This window comes from Typopeltis vanoorti, chromosome 16 (genome assembly GCF_054136105.1).
Source record: "Typopeltis vanoorti isolate ZY-2024b chromosome 16, IOZ_Tvanoo_1.0, whole genome shotgun sequence".
NCBI lineage: Eukaryota > Metazoa > Arthropoda > Arachnida > Uropygi > Thelyphonidae > Typopeltis > Typopeltis vanoorti.
Window position 1 is genome coordinate 10,395,496 of NC_143564.1, and position 21,469 is coordinate 10,416,964.

The 21,469-nt window shown below is 35.4% G+C and overlaps 1 protein-coding gene across 1 annotated transcript in view; it reads right to left on the reverse strand.

Annotated features, from left to right (window-relative positions):
* Nucleotides 1-21,469, reverse strand: part of Hsl (hormone-sensitive lipase) — a 107,131-nt gene that overhangs the window by 72,200 nt on the left and 13,462 nt on the right. Inside the window, exons 2-3 of the mRNA XM_090406596.1 lie at nucleotides 21,088-21,324; nucleotides 3,509-3,691 (exon numbers count right to left, since the gene is read on the reverse strand). Coding sequence (XP_090262722.1) covers nucleotides 3,509-3,691; nucleotides 21,088-21,324 — 420 coding nt within the window. The remainder of the gene's footprint in view (nucleotides 1-3,508; nucleotides 3,692-21,087; nucleotides 21,325-21,469) is intronic.

The window sequence follows — 21,469 nt, forward strand, 5'->3', positions numbered from 1 at the left end:
AGAAATGCTGAAGTATGGTGGTATAAGAGTCTTACAGTGGCTGCACTGCATAGTTCAGAAAGCCTGGTCAGAGGGACGAATTCCCGATGACTGGAGTAGAGCTCTCATAGTACCCATATATAAAAAGGGAAATAAAACTGCATGTGAGAATTACAGAGGAATTTCCCTACTGAGTGTTCCAGGCAAGATCTATGCAAGATTGAGAAAAATTGTGGAAGAAAAGCTTGGTGAAGAACAAGCTGGATTCAGGCAAACAGAGGCTGTCAGGATCAGATCTTCACTTTACAACAAATAGTCGAAAAAGCATGGGAATATAACAAAAGATCTGTATTTAAGATTTGTCGATTTGGAAAAGGCATATGACAAGGTGCCAAGAGAGAAGCTATTCAATATGCTGCAGTTATATGGAGTCAATGGGGCATTATATCAAGTAATACTTAGTCTTTATTTGAGTTGTAAGTCAGCAGTTAGAATTGAAGGAAGTACAGGAAGATGGTTTAATGTTAAATCTGGTGTGAGACAAGGATGTACATTATTCCTTCTGTTATTCATTATCTATATGGATCACATTATGAAGGAAAGTGGTATTAAACATGATATAAAAATTGGAGATGTTAATGTCAGCTCTTTGCTTTATGCGGATGATGTTATACTTCTAAATAAATCCGCTACAAATCTGCAAGATTCTCTGACTAAATTGAATAGCTGTTGTAGTAGATATGGTATGAAGGTCAGCAATAAAAAGACAAAGACAATGAAAATAGGCAGAATCATTGAAAATGTCAACTGTGTTGTGAATGGAGAACCTGTGGAACAAGTAAAACATTTCAGCTATTTAGGCACGATTTTTACTGAAGATGGTAAATTAAATATAGAAATAGACAACAGAATCAGCAAAGCTGGTATGGTGGGAAGTCAATTGAATAAATTCATATGGAATAAGAGAGAAATTAGTCAGAACACTAAATTAGCTGTATACAAGACAGTGTTCAAACCAGTTTTAACTTATGGATCTGAGAGCTGGGTCAGAAGTAAAACACTTGACCAAAGACTAGAGACATAGATATGAGAGCCCTGAGAAAGATTATAGGCGTGAACAGATGGCATTAATGGCAATATCATATTAAAAATGAGGATATTAAGAAAGAACTTGACATTGTCAGCATACAGGAATGTGTTAGCAGAGCTAATCTCATGTGGTATGGTCACTTAAACAGAATGGGCAAGGAAAGATTAGCAAAAAAAAATTTCTCTGCCAGGTTGGCAGCAAAACGACCCAGAGGAAGACCAAGATATAGGTGGATTGATATGGTACAAAGTGCCTTAGACGATAGAAATATAAGATCTGATAATGTTGGAGACTTGACAAGTAACAGACTGATTTGGAGGAAAATTGTAGATAGGAAATTAATAATGATGTAATTTTTTTGACATAGTACTATCATATCCTGTACACCCCTTGAGGATACATGGCAGAAATTTGATGATGAAGTGTACGGTTATGCACTTTGGGGTGAAAAGAATAGCAGCAGTATATCACATTGGTGGAACCGTACTCCAGGAGATTGATGAGGCCAGGGATTTGGGAGTGTTGGTGGATAGGGAATTGAAGTTTAGGGGGCACATTGCAAAAGTGACTAAAACAGCTCACCAAATCACTTGGCTTCTGAAAAATACTTTAACAAGCAGAGACAAACAAGTTGTTGTTCCTGTATCAAGCCTTGATAAGACCCCATCTGGACTACTGTGCCCAGTTATGAGCACCAGGGTTTCTTCGTGATGTGGAGGAAGTGGAGAGGATCCAGAGACAAGTGATCAAGATGATAGCAGGTCTGTGGAATGAACCTTATGAGAGTAGGTTGAAGATTTGTGGGTTGCAGAAATTGGTTGACAGGCGAAGGAGGGGCGATATGATTGAGACATTCAAATTACTGAAGGGTTTCTATAAGATTGATCCAGAAGATATTTTTGAAAATATGACTGGTGGTGGGAGGACTAGGGGCCATGAATGGAAGCTGGGCGAGAGTGTGGTTGACAAGGGTGTTAGAGCTAGGTTTTTTACTTGGAGAGTAGTGAATGAGTGGAATAAGCTTCCAGAGTCTGTTGTGGGTGCTACGACCGTGAATGAGTTCAAGGCAAGATACTGTGTCAATATCAAATAGTTTTCTTGACATGATGTTAGGGCCTCCCTCGATGAGTCTGTCAACTCCTTGGAGTTGCCCGGAACAATAATAATAATAATAACAATGTGAAAAGAGAAAAAGAGATTTATATTAGAAATTAAATATTGCAAATTATGGTCTTCCAAGAACTGTAAAACTCAGATGGAGTTTTACAGTTCAGCCTACTGATGGTTTCACATATGTATTGCCAAAATTGTTTGCATGGTCTTCCTCTACTGTGATTGCCATCTTCTGGTTTTGTACAGGATGAGGGACTCCAAAAAGGGTGAGACTTCAGGATGTCTGAGTTGGTGTTCAAGTCATCTGAGTTGTACTTTTTTTGAGTATACTGACAAGTGGTTCTTGCTTAGCCAGATTTAACACAGCAGAGTTAGTGACATAGTCCATCCAAGTGTATCCAAGAATCAGTCTGAGACATGTAGTTCCAAAGGAGTTAATTAGATCTGCGTTTTTTTTTTTATATACTGATTGTCCATGTTTGAGAATCATACAAGAAGATGGATCTACTGGTTGCATGGTATAGTCTTAATTTTACGTGTGTAGAGGCTTAAGTGCTGTGAGGACATCATGTTGGAGGCTTAATGGATATTTTTACAACACTTAAAAAGAATTAAAATAGACTTTAATGCTTCCTATATTTCGTCCTAGTCACTAGGACATCTACGGGGATTACAACTTATGTAATCCCCGTAGATGTCCTAGTGACTAGGACGAAATATAGGAAGCATTAAAGTCTATTTTAATTCTTTTTAAGTGTTGTAAAAATATCCATTAAGCCTCCAACATGAAGTCTTAATTTTGTTTTTAATGATGTTTATGATGATTTCCAGATGGGGCAGAGTTTGTTACTGAAGACTAGAGCCAACTGTTTACGTTTTCTAACATCACCTCAAAATCTGTTAAAACACATGCAGTATTATTTCAACACTCTCCTTCACGGTTCAACTTCAAACTCACAGAAGAAACAGTTCATTCATTCCTTTTAATGCTGTCTTTTAGGACAGTCTTCATTCTTATGTATTTCCTAAAGAGTACAAGATATAAGTTATTAAATCCAAATATTAACAAGTTTCATCTTTCTTCAACATTCGGTTCCTCAAAGGTTCTAATGTACTATATGGATGATTTTACATTGTAAAAGTTAATGAAAAATAAACTATGGGAATTAGGTAATTTAAAATATAATAAAATTTGAATTGTAAAAATGATCTAAATCATCAGTAAGAATAAACTCTTCACTGATAATGCTTACAAAAGGAAACCATATAATCAAAGTCAATATATTGCATTTGCTATTAAAAAATAGCACGTTAATTCAAACTTACCTGTCCCTGTCTCCATGTATAAGAAAGTAAGCGACACCGCACTGGAGAAGGAGACAAATGAGATTTTGGAACAGGAATTTCAATACTGCCATCTCCATTCCACTTATACAAAGTGACTGGATCTGCTGGTACATAAATCTCCTCGTATATAATTGGCCTGGGACAAAGCCAGTGTGGTACGCTCTTAAGAGATATAAAAAGAGCAATCAGTTACCTGCTATTATTAGTAAAACATATTTCATTTTTAAATACATTCAATGACTCAAAATAATTAAATCACTACAGGAGAATTTTTTAAATGTTCTACAGTAAATATCCAATTAATAGTCGATGAGATATTATTACATTAAGCTGGAATAGTAAATGAAATTTCTTCAAAGATTTTATAGCTATTCATAAATCATCTGAAATTACACCATATTTTCTCCATATCCAATTTTAAAATGCTAAGCATGACAGATAGCACTATCTATTGGGAGCATAGGGAACCAGTTTCAACTCTCTATGTACATCATTCAGTTGGAGGCACTCATTTGATCTAACGTAGCATGCTAAGCAGTTGTAATAAATTTAGTTTAATCCTTTATCCAAGTGTGAGCAAACAAAGTTTGTGCCTGAAAGTATCTTCAGGACTGGGGTAAGGTGGTACAACACCGGGAAACTTGTTGCAAAGGCGGAGCAAGCTAACATCACTCCTATCTCAGTATCTCCCATAACGCAAAACACATCTCCTTGCAGATATGTATACTGTTATGCATTAAGGGAAGGGCCACTACCCAGACTAGTTTCTACCTTTATTGAGGTCTCTTCAGTGGGAGCCAAGCCCAAGTGAAGATACCAGGCAGAAGCATTAGCAAGGTCATCTCTACCTACAGGAGTTGCCAAACGGTGTGCCACACTAATGCATAATATTATACATATCCGCAAGGAGATGTGTTTTGCATTATGGGAGATACTGAGATAGGAGTGATGTTAGCTTGCTCCACCTTTGCAACGAATTTCCCAGTGTTGTACCACCTTACCCCAGTCCTGAAGATACTTTCAGGTGCAAACTTTGTTTGCTCACACTTGGATAAAGAATTAAACTAAATTTATTATAGTCTAACCAAGTGAAAAATAAACTTTCAACATCTTTCTCTAAATCCAGAGTAATTTGATAAAAAGGTGACACACCATTTGGCAAATCCTATAGTTAGAGATGACCTTGCTAATGCTTCTGCCTGGTATCTCCACTTGGGCCTGGCTCACACTGAAAAGACCTCAATAAAGCTAGTCTGGGTAGTGGCCCTTCCCTTAATGCACAACATTATACGTATCCACAAGGAGATGTGTTTTGCATTATGGGAGATACTGAGATAGAAGTGATGTTAGCTTGCTCCACCTTTGCAACGAGTTGCCCGGTGTTGTACCACCTTACCCCAGTCCTGAAGATACTTTCAGGCGCAAACTTTGTTTGCTCACACTTGGATAAAGGATTAAATTAAATTTATTATAGTCTAACCAAGTGAAAAATAAACTTTGAACATTAAGTGGTTGTAATGTTAAAAATAGAGTACGGCAAAGTTTTTCACCAAAGAAAGGATTTCTCCAAATCTCCTTCATATTCCACCATGAAGGAATGAGCTAAATAGTTTTGTCTAGGAAGAGAGAGCATCGAAGATGATCCTCTTGATTGTTGGCCTGTGAGGAAAATGTCTCTTGTTGAGGAGGAACGGCTCAATGACAGACAGCTGAAGCTCAAAGAAATCTCAGCAAGGTTGGAGCTCTCTATAACAATCGTCTTTCCCATCATGCACAAGACAAAGGTCAGTGCAAGCTGTGCCCTGACTTCTCTCTTCAATTCAGAAGCATCGTGTGACCTGCCGCAAGATTTTAGAGCTTTGCCAAGGGAATCAGAAAGAAGTGCTGGAATCCATTATCACCAGGGATGAAACCATGGTCCTTTATTATAGGCCTCTTCCCAAAAGAGAATCAATGGAGTGGCACAAACCAGGCAAAGCACTGCCGAGAAAAGCCAAGATCACTCAGTTAACCAAGAAGATCATGGCAACAATATTTTTGGAATTTCTGGGGAATTCTCTTGATCGACTTCAAGGAAAGGAATACCACTGCAAATGTAGAATATTATGCTTCACTCCTGCACAAACTGCATGATTCCATAAAGGAGAAGACACAAGGAATGTGGAGTCATGGTGTCACTCACTTCAGTGCTCCAGTCCATATGGCTATTGTTGCGAAAGCTGCAGTGAAGGACTGTGGCTTCTAGAAGATTGAACATCCACCCTACAGCCCAGATCTAGCACCCAGTGACTACTACCTCTATTTTCTCCCCAGGACCTTTTGAATGGGCAAACCACTCGGCTGGTTTTACTGACCACCCGGCTAATTAATGTTGTGAATTGACGTGGCTAAATAATGAGCAAGAATGGAAAAATAATTCAAGACATTTTTTAATTAATAGTAATGAGAAATCAAACAGGAGAGTCTCGATACTCTTGAGACCAGCTCAATTTCTTGCATTGCAAGCCAATCTCGAGAGCTTCGGATATTCACTTTGATGCACACCAATCTGTACGCAGAAGCACAAAAATCAGGAACTTGAATACAACAGTATCGGTTGCAAAGATCTTTTAAGAAAGAGACATAATTTTGATCTTTGAAAGAAAGAAATTGTGAAAATTGAGCGAATTCGAATTGAAGGCAAAAAACTATTTATTTTTCTTAATAATGGTTTTTGTCCAAAGATCGTGAGTCAAGTATTTAATATTTTATTTTGTAAAAGAAAATAGGCCTCTGCATCAAATATAGTTGTGATCTCAGAGAATTCTCGAAATTCTTGAGGACTATGACGTCAGTCTCGAGTGATACCATTTCCCATTCCTAGTAATTAATACTTAGGAATAGTAAAATTGCAACATAATGCAAGTTATGCATCTCAGGTATTACTATCAGCACACAAATCAGTGATTTGTTCTCATTAATTTAATAACAAATATTTTGTATTTATTAAATTATCCCATAATGAGTAAAAAGTCCAGTCAGAAAACCACACTCTTAAGTTATTTTAAGAAAGATGAAACCGATAAGCATAGTAGCAAAGACACCAAACCAACAACAAAAAATTGATTTCCACAGAGTCTCTTTCAAATGTAAAACGTACATCTAAACACTGCTTATCAGGTATTAACAGTGAGTGGTTTAAAAAATTCCATTGGTTAGTGGTGAAAGATAATGGAATAATGTGTTCCACATGTATATGGAACACAGATATATGGAACGAGATGACCCACAAACAAGGAAGTGACTTGGGTAACTATGTCATGCACAAGAATTCGAAAAGAAAGCTTGGTTGACCATGAACAAAGCAAGTTACACATCGATTCTTGTTCAGATATAATTGAAAAATGTATACTAGAAGAAACTGGAATAGAGCAAATTGAAAAATCAATTTCAATTTTAAAAAACATGCAGAGAGATGCTTTTCTGGGAGTTTTAAGATCTATGTATTTTAAGATCTTGGTTAGCAAGAAAGTAGTTACCACATACTACATTATCTGAAAAATTGCTTGAGCATTGCAAGGCTATGGACTGTTCCTACTTAGAACATCTTAACGTTGGTAAAAATGCACATTATACCTCAGAAAGAATAATGCAAAAGTTGATATTTTAGCATCAGAAATTAGATCTGAAATACTGAAAAATATACATTCTGCAGATTATTTCAGTGTTTTATGTGATGAAACTAGATATCTCAGTTTTAAAACAGCTGATTGTGTTCGTTAAATATGTTTGTCAACTTAGAAAAGAGGTCAGGGTTAGTTTTGTATCAACTTGCAATATCATTGATGGGAAAGCTGAGACAATAACTAACAAAGTAATTGAAACCCTCAACAGTCTAGGCTTAAAAACTTGTGATCTGGTGGGCCTAGGATCTGATGGAGCAGCTGTCATGATTGGAAAGCAAAAAGGGAGTTGCAAAACTGCTCAATGATAAAACAGATGAACTCATGGTCAACTGTCATTGTGTAAACCACTGAATTACTCTTGCTAGTGCCCAAGCAGCTGCTGAAGTGCCTTATTTAGTCATGCTTAATGATATCTTAAGGCAAGTGTTTTTCTTCTTCCAAAATTCCTCACTCAGGATGGCTGGTTTAACCCAAATCCAAAATATCATGGCTGTCTCGTGATTCTGAAATACAGTCTAAAAGAGAATGCATGGCGAGTGTTATGGCTGCATTGGAAAGAGAGGCCACCGAACGAAATGATATCACAGCTGAAGGTTAAAGTAAATATATCAGAACATACAATTTCGTAGCTTCACTAATGATGCTTTCAGATGTGTTACTGCATTTATCTAACTTGTCTAGATAATGGCAAAGGCAAGTTGTTGATGTAACTGAAATAGAGCTAGTCTTAGAAGCCAGAAAACTATCCGTCATCATCATGGAATTGAAAGACACTCCTGGCAGTCATTTTCAAAATCTTCATCAGCATCTTCCAGGTGAATGGTCAGAGCTTCACATTGATTATTCAGATTCTAATGTTATTACGTTTAAGACTACAATATATGATAAATATATAGGCACAATTATTAAACACCTAGAAGCAAGATTTCCAGATATGCCAATCATTTCCTGCTTTTCAAGACTTTTCAGTGCAGAAAGTCATCTAAAATGATTAACGGACAGTCATACAAAAATCTAGATCCAAGACAAATACTACTGAAATTAGCAACAATATCTGAGCTCAAAGAGTCTTTTCCAAATTTAGCAAAACTAGCTGCTGTTGGACTGGCCATACCTGTTTGCACAGCTGAATGTGAAAGGGGTTTCTCTGCATTAAAAAGATAAAAACCTGTATGCAGAATCGCATCAGTTAGAACACTCTAAATAATCTGGTGTTGATTTCACTGGAGGGACCAGATCCAACAGATTTTAATTATGAAAAAGCTGCTGACAACTGGGCTTCTAAGAAGAAGAGTTATTGTGATAAATATTTAATTTGTAATAAAATTTTAAGCTGTGAGCATTACAAGGTTTTTCATTACTTAATGAGAAAATAAGAAAATTCCTAGTCTTGTTTGTTATAATTACTATATAAAATATTATTCTTGTTTGAAGTAATTTCTAATAAAATTACTATATTAATTTGTTATGAAAAAGGGTCTTTCTTAACTCATTCAAAGTTTTTGTATGCCTGGCTAATGCTTCATTCAACCCGGCTGGTAAAAATTTCTGGGGAGAACACTGTACCTCTTCTCGAAACTGAAGGAAGACCTTTGAGAAGAAAATTTGCAGATGACAATGAGGTGAAAGATGCAGTTTTAGGCCATTTTGCAGACCAAAGTACAGACTATTTTTTTTTTCAAGGGCATAGAATGAACTACATTTTTATCTGTATGTGAAGAAACTAATGACTACAGCCAAATGTGGACGTAAATGTATTGCCAGCATACTAATAAATTATATTTACACAAAAAAATGTGTTATAGATTTCATGCAAATTAAATTGCAATAAGATTTTGGCAAAAGTTACACATTTCCTAAGGACATAATGTATAGTGCTTACAGAAAACTATGTGAAGAGACACATCAGTATGGAATATGTCCACTCTGAACTACAGTGTAGCTCTCACAATGTCATACCATGCTTGGCACCAAGTGATTCAAGAGTTTTTAAGAAAAATTGGTCCATTCCTTCTGCAGAGCAAGGATAAGGCCTTGTTTGTTTTCTGGAAGGGAATTTCGAGCAGCAATATATCTCCTTATTGCATCCCAAAAATGTTCTATGTGGTTGAGATCTAGGGAGCGTGCTGGCCATTGATTTGATTAATATCCTCGGTCTCCACAAGTATCTCCACTGCTCATGTATGATGTAGTGTGGCACTGTTCATCCATAAAAATGAATTCTTTGCCTACAGCACCACAGAACAATTGAACATGACATTGAAGAACTTTGATGCAATAAACATTCACCAGTCATAGTCCCTTTTTTCCAGAACTTGTAGCTCAATGCATCCATTAAGCATAATGCCTCCCCACACCATGACTCCAGCAACACCACATTTATCCCTTTCAAGAACATTCAGGCGATGTTCATGCCAGATCAAGCGTCATCTAAAATCTGAGTAAAAATTAAAATGACTCATCTGTAAAGGGTATATTAGCAGAATGATGTCTTGTCCAATTTTTATGGATACAAACTAAAAATGTGCTCTATGTGATTTGGATAAAGAGATGCAGACTACAGGCCTTCAGGCATACAGGCCTACTTGTTGCAAACATCTTACCACAGTTTGTCAAGATATCCACATACCTGTGCTTGAATGGAGTAACTGGCCATGGTGCATCGATCACGTTTTGCTGTTATAACCAAAAATTTGTCTTCATGCTCCATAGTAGAGTGAAGGCAACCTTTTAGCAAACTTCTAGAACATATTCCATTGGTTTCAAATGTTACCCAGAGCCTGGATACAACACTATGTGAAATTTCCAACTCTCTGGTAATATCAATAATTCTGTGGCCTCCTTCATGCTTTCCAATAATTCTTCCCTACATGAAGTCATCTAGATCAGCGCCACATACCTAACTTCCAAACTGTGGGCTGCGCCTCCCCCCCCCCCAAGAGGGCTGTAAGTTTTGTTGAGGGGGGGGGGGGTCATGAAATAATGAAAACAAATTTAAAATGTTTTAAGACTAAGTTTTTTTTAATCTTAAAAGAAACATGTTTAATTTTTATTGTTTATTATTTCTTTTTTGTTCTTTTTTATATTTTAATGAAAAAAAAATCACACATTGGTGTTGGTTCAGAAATTTTGCTTCTTGCGTATTTCGGTGCTTAATGAATATTAGTAAATATATGCTTATTCGTATAAGTTTCATTTCAAAGGTGTTGATAAGAAGAGATTACAAATGAGAGATTTGTAATCTCTAAAAAGAAGAGCACAAAGAAGAGATTACAAATGCAAAATCTTGAATATAAATACAATAAATATTATAATAATATATGTCTGTATTACGATTTTTTTTTCCGATGGGAGCTGTGAATAATTTTTTCAAAGGGGGCCTTGGCATCCATAAGTTTGGGAAGCACTGATCTAGATGATGTCGTTGAGACATTACAATACATTCAAGTTTGCAACTTTATTCCTTCACAAAAAGAGCTTCCTTCAAACACAATTCACTTAGCACAGCTTTTTGACTTTTATCCTGTTGAGTGCTGATTCAAAAATTGGAATGTGTATCCGCTTTCTACTAAAAATCATCAGTTATACAAATTGCCATAAGTTGATTCGTCTGAATTTGCATTTGTAATCTTCAGGAATAGTGTTTGTTCTTTAAATAAATTTAGTTCATCACACCTGTTAAAATTAATGCCTTTTAACTTCTACATAGTCATACGGTCCTACCATAAGAAAACCGAGATCTTTGAAAGCAGTTTCTTTCAAAGATCTCGGTTTAGAAGAGCTAGCATGTTCCACAAGGCCAGACTGGTCAGGTTTATTGCACTTTTATGCTCTTTGAGATGAACAGCAACAATGGATTTTCCACCGACTAATTTGTGACAAATCAGAGCACAGAATCTGGTACATACCTGAAAAGGAAAAGGGAAGGGAATGTCCTCTGCTGATAACAAATGAGAAAATCTTGGAGAGAGAGATTAACAAAATTACTGGAATATTCATTCATATAACGGAATGGAAATACTATTATCATATTTCACTGCAGTCAAGACCCATCACGAGAGGTCCACTATCACACATCCCTCTCAAATACTACACAATCAGGTAACACTTGTCGTCCGGTAGCATCCTCTAAAAAGAGGGTTGCAGCAGATAAGCAGCTCTTCTCCATTTCTCTCGGTCTATAAACCAGTCCATTCCACAACGTCATTAAACCACTCTTTGGTTGGCCTTCCACGTCTTCTCTTCAACTTTCCCTTGTAATATAGTTCTTGTCAGATGTCATGCAAATCTGGTCTTTCTTTGCATAATGTTTTTAAGCAGTGTTCCATCCCAACTCTTCTTAAAACTTCTTGATTTGATATTCTCTCTGTATAGCTAATCTTTTTCATCCTTCTATAACACCACATTTTCAATGCATTAATTCTTTCCATATCTCTCTTTCTGAGTGTCCATGACTCACTTCCATAAATTGCAATACTCCAGTCTGTTGCTTTAACAATTCCAATTCTCACCTATTTTAATATTCTTATTTATTAAAATTCTCTTCATTTCCATAAATGACGATTTAGCTTTACCTACTCTACTTCTAATGTCCAACTCTGAAGTTCCTTTCTCTGAGATCCTACTACCTAAATATTGAAATCTTTCCACTTCTAAAAATCTTTCCTACAAATCTTATCTTTGCATTATCTCCTATTTTTCTGCCCATTATCATTACCTTGGTCTTCTTTGTATTAATCCTTAGTCCATACTCTTCACAGGAGTTTTCAATTCTTTGAACAATTTGTTGTAATCCATTTTCACTTTCTGCCATCACCACTACATCATCCGCATACCTTAAGTTATTGATGATTCTTCCATTTATTTTTATTCCTTCTTCTACATCCTCAAGTGCCTCTCTAAGCATCTTAACAGATGCTTAGAGAGGCACCTGAGGTTAAATAATAATGGTGATAATTTACAAATCATACGAGTCGATATCAATATTTTCTAGAATATCAAAAAGCCTTTCATGTTTCACTATATCAAATGCCTTTTCAAAATCTAGAAACTCCAAAAACACCTTTCCACCATGTTTTAGTGTTTTCTCCCCAATAATTCTTAAACAAGTTATAGCCTCTCTAGTTCCTCTGTTGGTTTGGAAACCAACTGTTCTTGATTCATTTCTTTTTCTATTTTACTCTTAATTCTCTCCAAAATTATTTGTGTTAGAATTTTTGCTATGTGAGTGATAAGACTTATCATTCTAAAATTATTAGTCTAAAACACCTGTCTTTTTTGGAATGGGGATAAAAATTGATCTTCTAAACTCCTCTGGTAATTCATGTCCCTCATAAATTCCATTAATAATTTTCCATACTTTTTTCACCTATATTTCTTATAAGTTCTATCATCTTTTGAATTGCTAGATTCAATTCCTCCCTCATGATGTATAACCTCTGCCCACTACACTCTTTCGTTTGATTTTCTCCTCTTTCTCTGTCTTCATACATTTTACCAACATATTCCTCCCATCTCTGTAATATCTTTTTTTTTTTCTATCAACACTAAAATCAGGTAACACCATAATCTACAAATTACATTTTCCCAATCTTTCTTCATACTCAACAGAGACCAGAAACCATCTTAGTCATCATCTGACCCTTTCCAGTATCTTCTCATCCTTCAGAAAACTAAATGACCAAATTGATATACACACAATAATCATGTAGTCTATACTAAGTCCTTATACACTGGAACAATAATCTCCTTATTTCTTTGTGTCATGTCCTCTGCACACCAGTGCCACAATCCATTATGCCATCCTCAAATTTAGCAAAGTTCATAAAATTTAGGTCTTTATCCAGCATGATCCCTTATCTCCTCCACCTCCTCTAAAATACTCCATCCCATCTTTAATTCTCAAATTTTAAAACCTGATAGTCTGAAACTTTGAACTGTCACCCCGCTCATCCATTCTATTCAAGTCCTCTTGAAAAGCCACATCATTTGCCCTACTCTTTGTATATCTACCAAACTTTACATTATCTGCATACTACTGCATGAACCACACAATTCAACCCTTTCCCAATACTGTTAACCTTAAAGTTAGGGACAGCAAATGGTCCCAAAACAAGCCCTTGAAGCACAACACTAGGATAGACATTGCTATCCCATACAACCTACAGATACTATCAGACAGCCAATCTTCTATTCAACTTACTAATCTATTATTCAATCCTATTTGTTATAATTTAATCACCAGCTTGTCATGTGGCAAGCTATCAAAGGCCTTTACAAATCTAAACATACCACTCTGTAGGCATCTCCTTTGTTCAATGCATTTGTCATCTTGTTGTAATAACTGTTAAAACACAATATTACTTAGGCAAACCTATGATGTCATTCAAATAGGATGATGCTTTTTTTGTCAACCCAATTCTGAATTTTGATCATCATGAACCTTTCCAACACTTTAACCACAACTCCAAACAAAGACAGGCATATACAGTAGTCACCCCCACCTTATCCGCAGGGATATGTTCCAAGACACCCCCCCCCCGCAGATACCTGAAACCACAGACAGTATCAAACTCTATATTATTACCCAAGACCCCATGGAGTCAAAGACTCATCTAGGAGGTCCTTTTATCAAACACACACCTCATCATACCGTGCTTTAAACACACTCAAATTCTCTGCAGACACCACACTCTCAGGCAAGGCATTCCAATCATTCACAACTCTGCATGAAAAAACCTGCTTCTCACTCCCCTACTCACACCCTCCTTATACAGCTTCCAGGGATGATCTCTGGTTCTCCTCTGATCTCCCACTTCCATATGTCATGAAAAAGTATAAAATTGTTGAATATTTTTCTTTTAAGACAGGCTGGGATATTTCCTTTGAGTGCTTCATAGTGTTTTCCAAAGACTATCCAACCAAGTTGAATTATGCATATAATTTCTTCTTCACAGCCTTCCTCTACTATGCTCTTCTGCCATAGATAAACATAAGAGGTTACTATATCAATTTCCAGGTGTTCCATTTGCACTGGCTTTTCAGTGATTTCACTTTCTTTTTACTTCATTCAGTTCACTGATCATTTGTTGAAGTTCTTCTGTAGAGTTTCCTAAAAGAATGTCATCACCAAATGATAGGTGATTTAGTTCTTTCCCAATTACTATAATTCCTCAATTTTTTCGATACAGATTTTTAAATATTTCTTCTTCTAGAGCTGCTTTTTTAATGAGAAATTTCATATCTGTTCCGGATTTTATAGATGCAGTTAAATTTATATATATATATATATATATATATATATATATATATATATATATACAGGGTGTTCGGGATAAATTTGACATATTTATAATTAATTATATTTTTCCGTAAGTTACATGTATTAACACACACTTCTCTTCATTTAAAAGTTTGGACCCTTCTTCATTCATATACAAGATATCAGAAAGGATGGATAGCTGGAACCCACCTGAATCATGGAAGAGAATAACTTGTATCATGATGATTCGTGCCCGCCATCAAAATAAGGATATTACGACTGCTGCCCAATGCTCCCTGAATACAGTAAAAACAATCAGGCATGAACTAGAGACTTGCAATGGTGACTACGAGGATGTAGCAAGAAGAAAGATCCCTAGCAGATGATCTGATTGCGTTCGTACAGCAGAATTCCTCTGCAAATCTGCAGGAACAGGTGTTGAAGAACCCTGGCATTGGAATTCGGGCTTTGTTCGTGGAGTTGCTAACTGTAGTCAAGCCCTGGATAACAAGGGTAGCCAATGGTAGGCCGTATGTATGGCAGCAGGATTCGGCCCCTTGCCACACCTCTGGGAAAAGTCAAAAATGGTTGTCTGAAAATTTCTACTTCACCAGTCCAAATGTTTGGCCTCCAAACTCCCCAGACCTTAACCCCATGGATTATTTTGTATGGGGCGCAGTTGAAAAAGACACCAATCGCACTTCCAGTAATACAAAAGCCCAGTTAATGGATAAAATTAAAACAGTTTTTGCGGCCCTTCCCAGGGAGACTGTAGCATCAGCTTGTTCGAGGTTCCGAAGCAGAATTGAAGCTGTGATCGATGCTAATGGTGGTTATTTTGAGTAAATCTTGTTGATAGTATTGTAATTAACTCTGCCTGTAATGTTTTTTTGTCAATTCATTAAATTTAATAGATACAAAGAAGATTTTCTTTTTCCTTACGAAACTGTCAAATTTATCCCGAAACCCTGTATATATATATATGACTAAGTATATCAATGAAAGTTTTTTCCTTGATATTTTTAGAGCTTCTAAAACAGCTAATGTTGAGATTGAATCAAATGCCTTCTCAAAAATCAATAAATGACAGACCTAGTGGTTTCTAATATTCATTTGTGTTTTTAATGATTTGTCTTATTACACAAATATGATCAATAATTCTATAGCTGAAAACTGCTTCTTCCAGAGGTTGGCAAAAATCAACTTTGTTTTGTACTCTGTTGCTAATGTTTTCTGTAAAAATTTTTTATAGTGTTGAAAGAAGATTAATGGTGGTCATTTTTAATATCTGCTCTCTCTTGGTTTTTAGAAATTATAATAATGATAGCATTATTCCTACTAATTAATACATCAGTAGTTTAGTCCATTTTAAGGAACTTAATTAATGATGCATTACTTATGTGATAAGACCTCGGGATAAGATCATATACCAAGATCAAATTTTGGAATAAGACCTTGTGTTAAACCCTCTGAATTATGCAGTGTAGTCAATGCAAAACTTTCATATTATAGCAAACCACTATTATAACAAATTCGCTCACTATAACGAACTACTGAAAGGTCTAATAAGCACATTATCTATTCCTACAGTCTCTAAGCTACAGAAGTTCTAATTAAGGTTGTAAGCCAGTATATTATATCTGTGAACTACATGTGTTCTAGTTTTTAGTCTCTCATGAAGGTTCACTGCATCCTGGATTGGATTATACTGGGCTCTTGAAACTGTCCAACCACTAGAGTGGGGGGACATATATAAGCAGCCAGAGCATCTCTTCCCCAGTGCACAATTCAAACCTGATACCATCTGGTTATCATTGATTCAAATCAATGACTGACTTTAAAGATATTTCACCAACACTAAGAAAGTCAAGATACCAGTCAAATATCTGGACTCCAAGGACTGAGAAGCAGGTGCATTAGATCTCTATCCCTCTCTCTCCCCACCAGCTACTTGCAGAGAGATGGAGTTAGTTCAAACTATAAAAACAGAGGAACTCATGTTAAACTTAATTTCTACAAATAAATAAGCTTAACGTGAATTTTCCTCAGTTTATATAGTTTGTTATTATTATTATGCCAACTCACAGTATTCTAATATTGAAACAAAATAAAAGCTTATATTTTGAATAATGTTCTGAAATTATAATTTGATAAAGTGTTAATGTAAAGATGTCACACTGCAAAAACATTTGGCTCACCCAAGTAAACAGTATAACACTAGTTCTGAAGTGTAAAGAGTTACTGTTACAACACACACACATTTAAAAAATATGTGGACACCAGTAGTTGATTAATTTTTATAGACATTAATAACATGGATCTACTTTTGGCATGAATGATTACAGTGATTTGCCATGACATACCTCTGAATTACATGCATACTATACTACAATACACATCAGGCATGGCCAACTTCATTCTATATGAGGGCCAATATATGATGAGTGGTAGTGTCACGGGCCACACACTTTTAGACAGAACTTAAATAAAAATAAACTCTGCATTTTTTTCAAGGCAATAGTTATATGTATTGAATTACTATATTTGTTGAATCATTTTGTTACTGGGAGAACAATATAAAATACTTGATTTAAATATAAGTTGTTAAATTGAATTTAATTACATATTTCTGGGTTTTTTTTTTTTTTTTTTTTTTTTTTTTTTTTTTTTTTTACATATAACACAACTTAATGAGAACACTGTAGGCGTTCATGTGCAGCAACAAGTTCATCAAAGTCGATTTTCAACGATGATGACGATATTCCTAACAAATCCTGAAGGTGGTCAGGATTTGTTAGGAATATCGTCATCATTAGTCAGGTCATTAGTCAGTTGGCTTCTTTGTGACGATTTAACCACCCTAATAGTTGAGAAAGTGCATTCACATATGTACGTGCTTCCAAACATAGATGCAATTCTCAAGCTGAAATCGCTTAATGCAGGATATTTTTCCCTTGGTACCAGTTTCCAAAAGTCAATGCCTATTCCCTTGACTGGAAAAATGGGTCACTTTGACGGTCACACAAATCCAATTGAATAGTGTCATGCTGCTCTGAAATGTCGCATTTCATTGGGTTGTTAAATAATATCAGTTGTGGCCACAAGTCATTGAAGTCAGAAAATCGCTTACTGAATTCCTCCAAAAGTTGGTCTAACATTGGCACAGAAAACTTGAAGTCAATGTCATGGCTCTCCTCCATCAACTCCCTGCAGGAAGGGGAAATGTACCAAGTTTCCTCTAGCTAGGGCGAATTTAAAAACCTTCAGTCAACTTATGAACCCATCTAGGTGTCCAACTAAATCTGAGATTGTTTGGTTATGTCCCTGTAACTTCACGTTCAGTTCATTCATGTGGTATGTGATGTCTGTAAGAAACGCAAATAAGCTGTTAAAATGAGGATCACATAGTTTTGCGATTAGTTCTTTGTTTGTCTTCTCGTGTTCCTCTAAAAACTGTTTTATTTCCTTTTTCAAACCAAAAAACATTTCAAACAGTTCCCTCTGCTTAGCCAATGTACTTCTGTGTATAACACTAAATCACCATATTCTGCTTCCATTTCTGTTAGAAAAGAAAGAAACTAGCAGTGTGTCAAGGTATGATTTCTGCCCTTAATCAGATTCACACACTTCATTGCAGTTTTCATAACATTCTCTATCTCCAGAATTTTACCACACAGAGCCTCCTGATGTATAACGCAGTGCAATTGCCTTCCTTATTAAGCTAACTAATCCTGTTTGAGTACCATGCATTGATTTGGCGGTATCTGTCACAATAGCTGTGAGATCGTTGATGTCACCAGTACCATTTACAACCTTCATAACCGCATCATAAATGTCTTGACCTTTGGCTGTGTGATGCAATGACCAATGCTAATAGCTCTTCATTAATAACAGTCTTTGGAAACAGTTCGAATGAAAATTAGAAGTTGAGCTGTATCTGTTATGTCAGTTGATTCATCCAGAGCCAATGAGAAGTAAGCTGAATCTGTAATAACACTTTTTAATTTATTTAATATCCGAGAACCTGTTTTCTCGACTCTTTTTGTTACAGTTTGGAGAGTGGGACGCTTTCAAACTCACTGGCAATTTATCTTCCCCAAATGCAAGTGCCATTTTCACAGAACAGTGTTTTACAAATTCACCATCAGATAATGATTTTTTTTGCTTTCGCTATCTCTGTGCTTACAACAAACGATGCCAAGAGTGAGCTTTTTTTGTATTGATGTTGGTTTAGTAAAAATAGATTTCTGAGCACTAACCTTTCTCTTCAAATCATGTACAATTTTAGTACGTACCTATCCAACGTATTCTTGGTATTTAGTGGCATGGTGCTATATGTAGTGGCATTTGAGGTTATATTCCTTGTGCACAGACAATACTTGCAAACACACAAGAGGCACTTGGTTTGTTGCATTTATTGTTTATAAAAAAAATTCATTTTCCCATCTCTCTTTAAATTACCTGTTTTATTCACAGATCTTACGTTTCTTACTCATAGTACACAAAGGCTGAAGTAACTGACCAGGAGACACAAACTGCAACAATAACATTGTTAACTATGAAACGAGTCTCTGAAACTGATCACTGTAACCAGAGCAGAGCAAGTGATTTTTCAATGATGTGTTACTCTGGAGCACATAGAAATCTACAACGCCCACTACTACTACTACAACTTGCACAGAGAAGCAGTAGATTTTATAAATTGAGTAATCTTTTTAAAGCAATTTAGATTCCGTGTTGAGAATATAAATTGTTTCTGTCATCAGAAATAATGAATATAGCTAGTATATCAATCAGCTATTAGTTAAAACCAATAGCTAAATTGATAATACATATATTTTAATATAGTTTTTATCCTGCCACGGGCTGCATGCAACTGCAATGGGAAATATTTATAATTCTAGTTCAACTCAAAAGTATTCCTATCCATGCCATTAACAATCTCTAATACTATGATCAAAGTATCAATCTAAATTACCAGATGCAATGAAGTGAGAAAGCAACATGTTGGATATATAAACTAATGTAATAAACCAAAGTCTCATATTCTTCTCCAAAATTTGTGGTGATGGTACATTATATTCGCATAATCCAGCCAATGCTAAACCCAAATTCAACTATCAGACTTTAAAACATTGTCGCTACACCATTTCCTTGAAACAATGGAAATAAATCACTTCTGCATTTTTCAGAAATTAAAAACACTAGTGTGTTTTTAAAGCTCCAAAAGGAATCTGACATTCACTGATGGTACATGAGGATGGCTTAATTGCAGCTTTATTATGAATATGTGCAATTTCTGGACAGTTTAATATGGAGCTCCACTCTCAATTTTTCAGAGATCTAGATTAATAGTTGGTGTAATCACCTACTTTAGGATTTTGCTAATCCTTTTGTCAATTTTCAATACTGAATCATTTCTTAAATGATTTGGTTCTTGGGTGATGTGAAAGGCAATACTGTTAAAAGTTAAATAACTGCCAATGCATTAGCCTTTATAGACATCAGGACACTGTCTGTCTAACATATTTGTATTGTTTTGTTTATTCCCCTCCACCTCGTTAAAGATTGAAATAAGTTTTGAAGATATCCGAGGATGTATTAATCAAAAATGCAAGAATTAATTAATTACTTAAGCATATTAACAAAAAACAGTCTAGTATGTACCATAAAAGTAAATCCTTTTATATTTATGACATTTATAAACTACACAAAGCATATATGATTCAATCAGGCTGGGTTGTTGTGAATCATCATAAGCAGCTAAAACTAAGAAAAGTTAGTAAACTGTCTTCTCAGATAGTCTATTTTGCAAAAATGCTGCCAAAAATGAGAAACTATAACTGTTATAATTTCATCTTGCCAGAAAATGAGGACTAAAAAAATTCTCCAACCACAGACAAGGTCTGACTGAAATGTTTTCAGATCATAACAGAAATTAAAAAGCCAGAAACCTTACTTCAGATGGAACTGCAAGAAAAAAAGTTAGTGCCTTCATCAAAAGTGATGAAGGCACTACAAATTATCATAAAGAAAAACAACATTTCAGACTTTAGAAAATTTCAAAGATCAAAGATCACAGGTAAACACAACAAAAAAATTTGAAGAACTTATAATTTCATCCGACTATAAAATTTATTTCTTTATCATTCGCATAAGCTTGCGTTTAGCAATTAGTCCAAATATCTCTTGTTCAGCAAGAAGCTACATTTTTATCATATTTTGTCATGATTAAATGTAATGGTCATTCTTTCAGGTTCCAGCAAAGTCAGAATCAGTCACGCATTTGGGATACTGATCAAGAAGAATAATTTCCAATCTTAGTCTGAAATCACTCAAAACTGTCTTATAATGATAAGCTGTCTTTAGAATTATATTATTTCTAAACTTTTTAGAGGTCAATGATTAGCAAGATTCGATTAGCAAGTTAATGTTGTTCAATGAAAACATGAAGCAGACCAAACAATTTGATTTACACAGTAAGATTCTCAAATCTATCTAGTTCCTGAGCCAAGGTACTAGGTTTATATTGTCAACCTTTTGTGAGGTGTGATTGTCATAAAACTATCCTAAAATATTTGAGTAAATCTTTATTTAAAACAATCAAAAGATAAGAAAATAGTTTGGCTTACCTTCATGAAATGTGTCTCACTAAGACTCCAAAATGCTTTAACAAAGTCTACAGATGCATTTTGGGCAACATTTACTATTTGTTTAGCTCTTAATTCAGGATCCATAATGTACTTTGCTCCATTAATAACAGAAATTGCAGCATGAGTTACAGGACCACCAGACTTCTGATAAAGATCACTAAATGATGCCATTATGACACCAACACCTCGTAAAGTATTTCTCATAGCTGAGGAATACTAAAAAAAAAATAAAAATAAAAATAATTAAGTTTACAATGCAACTTTTCTTATATAGATAATTAGGCCAAAGGCTTGCTATTCAGTAGTCACTTCTGAAACAGAGTTAGTAATTTGTTTTAAATATGAGAGAAAAAAATAATAA